Genomic DNA, 12,679 nt, shown 5'->3' with positions numbered 1-12,679 from the left:
GAGGCTCCCCAGAATGCTCATCCCATTGGAGGGAACACCCTTTGGTGCTGGAGGGGGAGGAGGAGACTGTGGGTAGAAAGTAAGGAAGAATAACAACATGGCACTTACTATGAATGCAGCTGGGAGGCCAATTCACACACTCACTCTGGGCTGATACACGTCAGCAGTAAACACTCAGGTCATTTGGACTGTTTTCAGGGATGCACCAATGCCATCACATGGCAAGTTTGGTCACCAGGGCCAAACTAGACATGATTTTAAGCATCTTGTTTGCGTGGTGGTTTGTTTACTGAAAAGCAGTTGCGCAAGCCTGCAACTTGGATTGGGATCATGATAAAAGGTAAAATCCCAATCCCTGCATACCACAGCCCCATTCTGGACACTGGCCCCTGTGACTGCTATTTACCAAATGTCATGCAGAGCCAAGCAGCATGTTAGCAGCATGTTAGCTGCATGTGGGCATATGAATCACTTGCTTGATATTCAGAGGGTAAAAAGATGGTGGGAGGATTTCAGAATCAACATTGTGGGTTCAATTGGGGCTGATCCTCCAAAGCAGAAAGCACTGCCTGTTAGGGCACAAGCAGCTAAGTGATGAGGTAAGTGATGGACTCTAAGTGATGGACCCTAAGTGATGAGGGTCCAGTGGGCTGGGCTTCCTGTATCCTCCCGATCTATGGAGCCCGCACAATAGTCTGGCATCCATTGTGCTGCAAGACGCTCTGCTTGTCTCTTGCAAAGCCAGACTGAAAAATCAATATTGTGCCAGATGAGGCAGTATTCAGGGGTCAAAGAGTACACTGCCTGGAAAATGAGTTACAGATCAAAGAAGCTGCAGCGTGCCATTCGAAAGCCTCCCTAGCCTTGGCTGCCCCTCTCCTGACCTCAACACCTTACACTTCCCTAAACACACTGGGAAACTGACAAAAGGGTGCAACCAACCTTAATGGCAGGAGACAGAAAGCAGCAAAGACAGACACACACAAAACTAGCCAGTGAGCAGAGAGATGATTCAGAAAAGCAGCAAGCCACAGCAACACAGAGAGACGGAGGGCGGAAGGGCATTGTAAGGAACAGAGACTTGGGGGAGAATTTAGCCAAGAGGTTCACCAAGCCTGTTAGAAGCATGCAGGAGGCTCCGTGAGAGAATGGTGTTGGGTAGGGAACAGAGCATATTCATCTTCTCGAGATATGGCCCACACAGTGTGGCAAGAGGGCCAAGGAAAAGGGATTGGGAAGTGCTGTGGGGCAAAGGAGAACACAGACCCAAAGATGTTTTACTTTGGATTCCAACCCACATTTTTCTACCAGGTTGTGTAGGAACGGCAGAGTCCCTTTCCCTTCCGTCATCTTTTCCCCACATGCCCTTATTCCCTTACCCTAGGGCACCAAGGCCCCCTAGGGTGTGGATTACCTGTGCATTACCCAGCATGCACTGAGACACCCCTCCAGCGATGATATCACACACAGCACAAAATGGAGGCCTGTGGAACAAGGAAGTGGCAGTTTCTTAAAAATTCTTCCCCTTGCCCCTGGTTTCCTAGATATGAAGAACCCACGAATCACCTCCCTGCCTCCTGAATGTCATGGGAGAAACTGAAACATACTGGGCTGTAACGCTGAGCATCCACTTTGCCACCTTTCCCCTTCTCCATGGAGCCTGCACCACTGCCAGAAGGGAGCAGCCGAGTTACTGAAAAAGAACCAAGGGTTTTTAAAAAGCAGGTTTTTAAATCAACATATTTTGGGAGCTTTAGATTCATCCTTTTCCACTCAGGCTTTTCCCAACTGTGACACTGAATCATAATCACCTGCTAACTAAATTTGCCCAAGACAGTCCCAATCTTCTGGTACTAGTCCCTGGAAAATTGCTGACCCTATTTATCTTTTATGGGGAAATTCAAGAGGTGTTGCTATTTTAAGGTTTCAGTCGCCTCCCTAAATGTCGGAGGTTGAAGGGAGAATCGGGAATACATCATGCCAATAGGCCAGGACACCCATGAGGTCTTTCCCATGCTGGTATCCTCCTTCCATCAGGGCAGCAACGTTCCCATATGATTCAAATCTTCTTGTGCAATATAAACATTCCTGTCCTCATTGTAGTGTCATGAGGCCTGCCGTGACTTTGCACATCAACAACACTGCCAGAGTAATGTATGAGTTGACCTGAACAATCTGAAGTTTGTTTAAATTGAAATATCAAAATCATTCAATTAACAAATCATAGCATTGATAACCATTCATAAGGGTATACAGAATCTTGGACTTACCCATTCCAATGCTGGACAAACAATGTCGATCTACACACAAATTTATCCATTGTATCCTTGCCCCTGGAATGTACAGTCTGACCAAGAACACACAAGAATTCCTGCTGTCTTTACCTGGTGAGCTGGTACTGCTGGGTGTACAGACATTATCGTCCAACCATGCACTCTGAGCCAGCGTGTCCTGCTTCTGGGGACCTTCAAGGGAACACATCAACTCCTGCACAAAAGAAATGGGAAAGAGGCCCCCGTCACTAGATGTTAAGAGGGAGCTTTTAGGGTTGCTGTATCTACTCAGTTGAGACAGGGGAATTACTTGAGTGAAAGGGGCTCAGAAGACCCTACACTGACCGCCTCATTCTCCTCCTCCTCAGACGTTTCATTTTCTCTCACTCCACTGCAACAGCTGCTCACATTGGATGAGGAGCGGGAAAGGGGCTGCATCACACAATACCCGGATGTCTGGCTGGAGGGGATTCTGCTGAAAGAACAGGAGCCCCAGTCATCACCCTTGTAATAATACAGGATCATTCACTTATCAAAAAATGTTACATTCCCTTACAACAAAGTAGGGATGTGCAGAATGGATCATGGTCAGAACATTCTGACTGGGAACCAGCCATTTCAAGTGTTCCGAGCTCAGAGGGCTTGTTCTGAGCTCAGAACGGAATAACCCGAGCTCGGAACACTCAAAACATTCGAGCAAAATGGCGCTTTTCTGGCCTCTGCACACAGGGCAGCCATTTTGTGGTCAGCACCACAATTTTGGAGTCTAAAATGGTGTTCGGAGTGTTCTGACTCAAAACAGGGTCATTCCGTCGGAACAACTGACACAACTGGTTGTTCTGACAGAACTTTCCAGGAATTTTGCATTCTGTTCCGAGCTTGGAACGGAAAATCCGTTTCACGCACATCCCTATAACAAAGCTTTCCTGTTGTATATAGATCTTAAAGCCTATTCTGTCAGAGCACAACTGCTCAAGCCTCTAACTACTATGCTCAATGGCTGACATGATGCACAGCTTACCACCTCCATAAGGAGGATCCACTGTGGGGCTCTGCAGCCCTGAGAGGAAGTACCAACTGGGGAAACCTGTGGAAACATAGCTTCCACAGTTGCTGCCTCAGGGCAACGTCGGAGCTTCCTTTGAAGTCTGCGACTGCAAGAGCCCCACAACGCATCCTTACAGAGGTTGGTGGGCTGCACATCATGTCAGCCAATGTCTTCTGTATTGGTAGATAGCAACATGGTAGAGATAACCGATTTTTCTATGCTCTACTGAAACCTTTTCCAGCCTCTCCTTTCATAGCAATATTTTGTCTGAACTCACTTGCTCTTCCTGTTAGGGAATTCTGGGGAACTGGGACTGGAGGAACCATCTGACTTGAGGTCAAAGAAGGGTCCTGGACTCTCCAGTACCTTCTGTATTCTTTCAGCAACGTCTTTGCTAAGGAGAAATGAGAAACAGTTTACTACACAGAGCCAGGAGTCCTTCCAAAAGGCTCATCAGCAGACGCTCCTCCAGCCCAGGCTGTGTAGGGACCATTTAGCTTCTCCAAAAGCTCAAGGCCAGAGAAATTACTCCCCTTTTCATTAGTTTGACTAGTGATCTCAAGGATTCTTTACCCTTTTCTGTAGCAAACAGCACAATTTTCTATAATTATTCCTTGCACTACAAATATCACAGCACTTTCCAGTTCTTTCCAGTTCCGGACACCACAATTTTGAAATGGGCTAATCTGTCAGAAGAGCCACATAGTCACATTTCCTCTCTGCAATTATGTGTTTAGTGGTACCACAGAGAGAGGAAACCTGACTGGTAGGGAAGAGGGTTGTTGTTGTTGTTTAAAGGTCATTTAAATCTCTCTCGGCTTTGTCCGTTTGTTCTTTCCAATTAAGCTGAAGAAGGGCAAATGCACTCTAGTCGTTAGGAATACGCCGGAAATTGTTACATGTAGCCAGAATTTTGGCTTTGTACTTGTGTCTGCAAGAAGGTGGGCTGTTCCCCATTCTTATGGACAGTCAGACAAGACACAAGTTTGACATAATAGAAGGTGGATCAGATTTAGATATTCCAGCCCTCATGGCTCTAAGGAGAAGGGATGGACACACACACACACACACACACACACACACACACACACACACTTACTAAAACTGAGCATTACTCTTGGAGAGCAAGGCAGGACAGCTGCAACTTTGGTTTGTAGACTCCACTGTCACAGTAGAGGGTCAAATTAGAAGTGATGCAAGAGAAATCTCTGTTACTTTAATGCAGCCGAGTGGGGAAGCTGGTCTTGTGTTAGCAAGCAAGACTTGTCCCCTTAGCTAAGCAGGGTCTGCCCTGGTTGCATCTGAATGGGAGACTTGATGTGTGAGCACTGTAAGATATTCCCCTCCGGGGATGGAGCCACTCTGGGAAGAGGAGAAGGTTTCAAGTTCCCTCCCTGGCTTCTCCAAGACAGGGCTGAGAGAGATTCCTGCCTGCAACATTGGAGGAGCCACTGCCAGTCTGTGAAGACAATACTGAGTGAGCTAGATAGACCAATGGTCTGACTCAGTATATGATCAGAGCAGTAGCAATGAGGGAGGCGGTGATTAATGCCTTCCCTACAGGCCCTTTGCTTGATCAAAAACATTCTATCCAGTTGCTTTTCTTCTGGCTGGGAAAGATACAGTGGCCGACATCCCCACTAATGAAGTACGCACACTTCAAGAGACTGTGGGGCCATGACGGGAGCCCTTACACAAGTCCCAGCCAGCAATGCGTTTCCAATCTTGCAGAGCCCTTCTGGAGTGTGGGGAGTGCTCTGGATTCTAAGGGCTCTGGATCAACAGGGTGCGTGCAGGAGGAAAGGGGGGAACTCTTCAAGGGCTCCCAACTTGCCCTTCAGTCCCTTGAAGCACACACACACTTTGTTAGTCAGGATGTCAGCTGGTGATCTGAGATGCTGGGAAAAAGTAAGCAGGGGCAGAATTAAGAATGGGGAAATAGCCCACGGGGAAAGGGCTAAACACCCCTTCTTCCCCCTGCTGCTGCTCTCATCAAACTTGGGAGTTTACACTTAGTTCAAAATAAAAAACTGAAACAGATGCTGCATGTGTCTTCAATGTCTTATCTAGTTTGCTCCACAGACTCTAGCTATTCTTATGTGTTGTTCACACTATGTGTTGTTCACATAATGAAAATAAATATGTGGTGGTGGTGGGACTTGGAAGGCCAAATAATGCCTGAATTTTGCTATTTTGTTACTGCCCATGTAACAGGAATCTTAATTTACTTCTGTCGCTCTTGGAGCAAATGAAAAAACCTCCATTTTTGCCCATAGGTGGGGCAAAGGGATGACAACACACTTTTGGGAAGGGACTGCGAGTAAAATAAGGGTAATTCTGCCCCTGCTTACTATTACTGAGTATACTCTTAAACCCTAATCCATGAGATGACAGATGTATGACAGGGAAAGGGGGCAAGTTTCAGGAGCACAGTGTGGTGTTGAACTGCTGTACAAGTTCTTTCTAAAAACTCCTGAGACCCTCCCAAAGCTGTTTGCAGTGCAGCAAATGGGGCTATTATTAAATCAGAATATCACTTTTCCCTGGCACACACACAAAAGACTCTTACAATCGCAGCTGCAAACTTTGGAAAAGCCTCTTTACTTAGCATAGCGTGCTTCAATCTCACCAGAAACTTTTGTTATTGTATAATTTGAAAGTAACAATCCCATTCTGGTCAGCTGCAAAAAGGAAAGGTCAAACTATGCCCCAAATTATAATACAGATTATCTATGTCCTTCTTCCCGTCATAAAACTCAAAATCCCTTCACCATTTGAGAAAATTTGATTCTTTGGACTTCTCTTCCACTTTTGCATCATTTTTCATCTCCTAGGATGAAAACATGTAATAGGCGGTTGTTTTTCCTCCAAAAAGAAGGTGGTACAATCGTTATGGTTGCCCATGACATGCACAGTCATTTTGCCACTGTTTGACCAGAGAAGACAGTGGGATAAAAGAGAAGAGCATGGAAGATTATGGGGAATGATCCTCTATTGGTACCACCTTCACCTCTCTTACGAACTATTCAGTGTTCCCTCTAACAGGGATTCCCAGAGGTTGTTGACTACAACTCCCATAATCCCCAAGCAGAAACTGTCACAGCTGGGGATTCTGGGAGTTGTACTCAACAACCGCTGGGAATCCCTGTTAGAAGGAACACTGGAACCATTGCCTTCTCTTCAGCCCCAGCCATTTGTTCCCCCCTCTCTCCCCCAAATCCAGACTCTCAATTCCACCTGGTGCCATCTTATCCTATTTCATCTAGAAAACTGGTTTTCTAGGGTTTTTTTCATGTCATCAATTTGGAAACAAGATCACACAATACTAACAACTCTCTCAGGTTATTGCTCTGTTCCCCCCACCCCCATTTTAATATACAGAAAAGCAAGCCAAGTCAGAGAACTCCTAAACATGTAAATAGCAAAAACCTGCACAAAAGTGTCACATGAAAGTTTTAAATAATTGACTACAGAAATTAAAACTGGACACATCACCTCCCCCAAATGCCCAGTGATTAAGATGCATACAAAGGGGGAGAGAGCCATTTCCCAGGGGTGATGTGTCGCCAGCAAGTGGCAATCAGGAGCTGGTGCCTCTTCCGGTTGGCCTGAAGCTCTTGGGGGAAAGAGGGGGCCGACAGAGCCCACAGCTCACAACAGTGAGTGAAGGTTATGACTAAAAAGGATGAAGCCCCTCAATTTAAAAAATGTCACCTCACTTCGGGCTCTGCAATGGCAAGCGCCGATGACCACTCATTCTAGTAACAGCTCTCACAGAAAGAGGCTCGCACAACCCACAGAGCTTCCATCATCACCCCCCGCCGAGCAGCCCCCATTCTAGCCTTCCCTTTCCCTCTCACAGCCATACCTCCTCTCCTCTTGGATGTTCTCAATGCCAATGGCACTACTGCGTCTCCCATTGAAGCGGCTGCCCCGGTTGCGCGACGGGCTTCTCCCAGGCAGGGCAAAGGACTAGAGGGAGGAAAGGACGGGGGGTGGGGAGAAAGAGAAAGGAGGAGGAGGAGGAAGGAAACAAAGACAAGAGCTGGAAGAGGAAGACTAGGGGGAGGCCTGGAGTCCAGGCCCTGTCCTTGTACTGCTGTTCAGTGCCAACAGATCCAGCCCTGTCCAGTCTCACAAGGAACCAGGTGAGCAGGATGAGGGAGCTGCCAAGGGTTGACAGAACAGGAAAGGAGAACGGGAAGAATCTCGAAAAAGAGGAGCACACTAACGACAGAATGGAACAAACACCAGTAGACAGAACTCCGTTAAGTATGGGGGTGGGAGAGTGACAGTAGCACAAACAAGGGAAGATATAGATTCAGGGAAGAGAACACACAGAAAGGTGGATGCACAGAACCCCAGAGGGCCAAGTGGGACACTCTGAGAGATGGGTAGCTGTGGCTGAAAATGGCACCCTGGTGTCAAGCTCCACCTTCCTGCCTAAAATTCACAAGAACTTCCTGAGACACGTCTCCTTCTCTGCCATAGCCAGAAGCCAATGAAGTAGAGCAGGGATGCGGAAACGTGGGATGTCATGATGTAATGGCAGGAACAGTTCTACTCGGCAAGACTAAGGTGGGGGTGGAACTAGGTGTGTGAGGGCCAGTTTGTGTGGAGTAGCTACACATTTACTATAATCGTCTAGTTTGGTCCAGAGGATAAGAAAAAAAGAAAAGGCGCAGCACATCCCATTGCCTTAAATCAATGTTAATCAAGGATGGCTGCAGACTGCTAGATGTTGGAGGTGTAATCTGTATGAGGGTACACTTAAGCGTATGGTTTGGTTCTGTCCAGTTATTGTACCATTTTGGCTTGAAATTAATACGGTAGTTAATATGACATTGCAATTATCATTGCCTTTAAGGATGTTCACATATTGTTGGGGTACATCCCCAGCATATAGAATCTAGAACTATATCAAGAACTGTGGATTCTTTGCACTTGGGGTGTTGCCAAAAGGATTATAATACAACACTGGAAGGACAAACTCACTCCTGAATTGCTACTTTGGATTACTGATATGTGTTCTCTGTCAGCATTTGAACGGGTCTTTCTTCATCGGCAAGGTAAAGGCAAATTTTCAGCGACCTGGTTGAACTTTAATGAACTGTTTGTGCTTTGAAATATAAGATATATATTCTTGAAGAAGGCGATCCCCCCTGTCCCCCCGCTTTTCTCCTGCACTGGTTGTATCTTACTATGTTTAAGCTATGTTTACGGGTTTTTTTCTCCCCGCCCCCTTCCCCCCATTATATTCACATGTATTATCATCATCATCCTTGACCATGTTTATGTACTATAATCTCATTGCAAGAAAAGAAAGGAAAAGAAAATCAACTTGCCATTTCTCCTTTGGCTACTGCCCTTCTTGCACACGTGATATCGGCAACATAGAGGTCAGATGTGATTGGATGTTCTGGAGCCCTGAGGGCAGTGGTATCATGGCTTAAGACTAACTGTAAGCCACAGCCTCCAACCTAAGGAAAAGGTACTGTATTCTACAGCATGCACTCTACTACTAAAGGGAGGAACATGGTTCAGTGACAGAACACCGGTTTTGACTACAGTTCTCGGAGTCTTCAGGGACCATGCCTTGCTCAAATTAAGCCCTGTCTGAGAACAAATCCACACAGACAGGCTTTTCACATTCAGGTTGCTACTAAAGCCTCAAGCTGACTGGACTATCATCTCCAGAACAGCTTTTTCTTCACATGTAACTCAAGGCCAAAGTAGACGTGATGCTGAAGTTCTGCAACTGGAACTCCAGATGACTTTTTCTCTTTCAAAAAGCAACTGCCAAGAGAATGATTTGGAGCAGAGCTGTGGCAAGGTGGGACAAACTTGTTAGGCGACCCCTTGTGCAGTTCTGTTCCAAATCACGCCAACCACCCAATTGTGGCTTTTTGAAAAAGATGTTAGGATTCCTGTCTTTCCAAAGCCTTGCCTGTGCAAGAGAGGAAATGCTCGTCTCATTAGAAACCATCCCAAACAAGCTCAGCACAAATCTGATCAAGCAACAGTTACATGAATGCCAAGTGAAGGAACAGCTGCCAATGTAGCATCTCCAGCTATTCTAGCTCCTAGACAGACACCACTTCATCATACTCAGCAGTCAGTCAGTGAGTCATTGGACAGACTGGCCCTGCTATGCAAACAATACCCATTGCAGATACAATATCCTCAGCAAATTGCCTGTTGTAAGTGGGGAAAACCCTGAGAAATTTTGCTACTCATAGAAATGTTTACTTCCCTCAGAACTCCTCAGACGGTTTCTCCCAGAAAGAAAACTCAAAATTTCACTTTCGAGAAATACGGTGGCCAAGGACAACTCCAGGTCTGGGGGTGGCCTCAACACGTGAGCACTGAAGGGAGTGGGGTGGGGGGAGATTGGGGGTGGCAGCAAACATCTCTATTCTTCTCAAGTTTGCTCATTGCATGGGAAACTTCTTTACCACTTCTGGACTCTTAACAGGACAATTTAATGCTGCTGAAAGGCAGCTATACCCACAACCCGATGAAGCACTGACATTACATTTTTAATGCAGGTGTTTAGTCTACCTGGATTCCGGGTGTCATTTCTTACTCAGCAGCACTAAATATTCTGAGCTGTGTTTTATGCAGGGGCCCATGTAGGAACGGATAGACCTAAAATTCTAGAAACATTATCAAAACTCTTACTTCTCTCAAAATTCTTCAGATATTAGGTTTGGTAGGGTTTTTTTGCCCAAGCGCAAGCCTCCAAATGAGTTTCAAAATTTCACTTTACTATGTAGGATATATATGGGGGCTTAATCAATCGTCAATATATTCTGAATATATATTCAGAACCACCAAGCCTACAGCAAGCATCATTAGTTAGCATGGGTAGCCCTTCATAAGCTTTAAGCATAAGATATCTCGGCTGTAGGAAAAGGGGAATTAAGCAAAGCCATTTATATCGATGTGCTACTAGTAGTTATAGGACGTAAATGGGAGAAAGAATGACAGACCTATCAGCAAAAACAATTGGTTGTCAGCACAAAAATATACTGTAGAGGGTGCTTGACTCATGTAGGGAGAGGATATATTGTAATGTTGAGTAAAGGTAAAGTGTGCCGTCAAGTCAATTTCGACTCCTGGCGCCCACAGAGCCCTGTGGTTTTCTTTGGTAGACTACAGAAGAGGTTTACCATTGCCACCTCTCACGCAGTATGAGATGATGCCTTTCAGCATTTTTCCTATATCGCTGCTGCCTGATATAGTGGAGATTCGAACCAGCAACCTTCGGCTTGTTAGTCAAGCATTTCCCCACTGCACTACTTAAGGTAGACTGGAATATCTATTTGTAATAGCCTATCACAGACTAAAATGGATTCTGTTTCCTACAGAAAGGAGGATTTTCTGAAAGTGGGTGGAGTATACAAGTACTGTCCACTGTAACCTACCACAGGCAACGGTCAATTGACTCTGGGTGTACTGTCTGTTTGAATTATGTTTGCGATTTTTATAGTTTGTCTAATCTACATTTGCAATTGCTATTTTGAAGTTGGTAAGATAGAAATAAACTTTTAAACTAAACTTTATTTCTTGAGTTTGTATTCCATTCCTGAAGCAGTGGACAATTCCAACCCAACAGCCAAGGTCTGGTCAGGCAAGGCTGAGATGGAAAATTAACTTCAATAAATATATTAAACTAAATTCCTACATCTGCATTTAGGGAAAGAATTATTTTGGATAGATTGAATGTGAAGAATCAATGCCCTGAAAGGTTCCCAAGCAGCCGAGAGAGTCCTTGAGTCAAAATCAAGGCTCGCCATGCTCAAGGAGGGAGGGGTCTCTAAAGTTTACAATATTCATCCCCATAGAAGTGAAGCATTCCCCATTCCTCAAGTTGTGTGTCAAAGTCAGAATCAGCACATAAATGATTCGGGTCCAGACAGAGGGGAAATAAGACGGGGAAATGAGCACAGAGATGAAAAAGAAACGACAACCCTGCTACACTTAACGCAAACATGGAGCAACCAAGAGCTGATAATGTCAACAGAGTAGCAGGTCCAGGGGAGTGAGGGGAGGGGACACTGAAGACCTGGTACTCTCCACACTGTGACCCCACCTCCCCAATACCTTACCGCAGCAATGGCCTTGGGGCCCTCGGCGACACTCTGGTTGAGAGCAAGACCAGCAGTAGCCGGGCGGCTGGGCGGAGTGGATGGCGGCTGCTGCAGCAGCTGCTGCTGCTGCTTCCTCATGGCTATCCCCATAGTATCCAGGCTCTGGCTACGGCCCCGGATCACCCGCTGGAGAGAGGGCAACAGGGAGACAGACACAGACAGGTTCACAGACACACAGAAGGACATCATGAAGAGCACCACAAGACAGCGGAGGGTAGTGGGGAGGGAGGCCGAGGGAACTAAGGTTACATTGCCAAGATTCCCCCGGGCTCAGGCAGAGAAGGTACTGCTTTCTGAACCTCCTTGGACAGAAGCTACTTGGACTGATCTAATCCTGATCATCCTTAGCAGTGTTGCCAAAGTCTTTGCTCTCAGTCTCCTGCAAATAAGAGATACTCACCAACATAATTCCAATTCTCCAATAACCCAACATCTTCCACTGCTATCTAGAGCCACCAGCACCAGTTGAGAGAGTAGGCTCTCATTACTATAATGAAGATATTCCATCAAAAATAGAATCAAGGTTATCCATCTAGAGTCAAAAAGGTGATGACTTCCCAGGGCATCCTTCACACAGCAAGCTTGACTGCAAACTCCAAGTTGTTCCAAAAAAACTGATACAAAAAGTGGATTTTTTAACCTGGGAATATAAATTGGGCTACACTCTAATACACAGTGAAAAACCAGAATTGTGTGTGAAGTGCTCCCCGATAGCTTGTAGGGACTTTGGGATAAATCTGCCCAATATGTGAACGCACACCCTCCATTCCGGAGGAGATGTGCGTTCAGCTACAGGGCTTTAAAAGCCCTGTGTGAAAAATGCCCCGGCCCCTCAGAATCGTTCTACATGACATAAAGCAGAATGAGGTAGTGGGCTGCAGATGGAGCAATCACATTGTTGAATGCGCAGTGTGGCAGAGAGTGCTTTTTACTTGCAGAAAGTTTGTTTAAGGTGAAGGAGGATTCAAAAATCGCATCTTGCAGCCTCAAGTTATACAGGCCCAAGTCTTTCAGCCTTTTAAGTAGAGAGAACCCCTACCTTCTGAGAAATTTAAGTAGAACCTCAATTTTCCAGTTGATTTTATATTCACAATATCGGGTGCCATATGATGGAAGAAGGGTTGTGTGTATAAGACTGTGATATAACAGATGTCTCGTCTAATATGGGCAGGGTTGCCAGTTTTTACAATGGGCTGCACAACTGG

The 12,679-nt window shown here is 45.8% G+C and overlaps 1 protein-coding gene across 14 annotated transcripts in view; it reads right to left on the bottom strand.

The window, feature by feature from the left end:
* LOC128346768 (rap1 GTPase-activating protein 1-like) overlaps positions 1 to 12,679 on the bottom strand; it is an 85,141-nt gene that overhangs the window by 1,206 nt on the left and 71,256 nt on the right. For 10 of the 14 annotated variants that reach the window (XM_053300417.1, XM_053300418.1, XM_053300419.1 and 7 more), the window contains 6 exons: positions 11,433 to 11,600; positions 7,190 to 7,293; positions 3,599 to 3,715; positions 2,619 to 2,748; positions 2,385 to 2,487; positions 1,608 to 1,693 (listed from right to left, as the gene is read on the bottom strand). In XM_053300417.1, coding sequence (XP_053156392.1) covers positions 1,608 to 1,693; positions 2,385 to 2,487; positions 2,619 to 2,748; positions 3,599 to 3,715; positions 7,190 to 7,293; positions 11,433 to 11,600 — 708 coding nt within the window. Of the gene's footprint in view, positions 1 to 1,414; positions 1,485 to 1,607; positions 1,694 to 2,384; positions 2,488 to 2,618; positions 2,749 to 3,598; positions 3,716 to 7,189; positions 7,294 to 11,432; positions 11,601 to 12,679 lie in introns of all 14 variants that reach the window. The other 4 variants (XM_053300412.1, XM_053300415.1, XM_053300411.1 and 1 more) reach the window with 4 other exon arrangements.

The sequence above is a fragment of the Hemicordylus capensis genome, chromosome 2 (genome assembly GCF_027244095.1).
Source record: "Hemicordylus capensis ecotype Gifberg chromosome 2, rHemCap1.1.pri, whole genome shotgun sequence".
Lineage (NCBI taxonomy): Eukaryota > Metazoa > Chordata > Lepidosauria > Squamata > Cordylidae > Hemicordylus > Hemicordylus capensis.
Note: the sequence above shows the minus strand (reverse complement) of the source record. Positions and strands in the feature narration are given on the sequence as shown.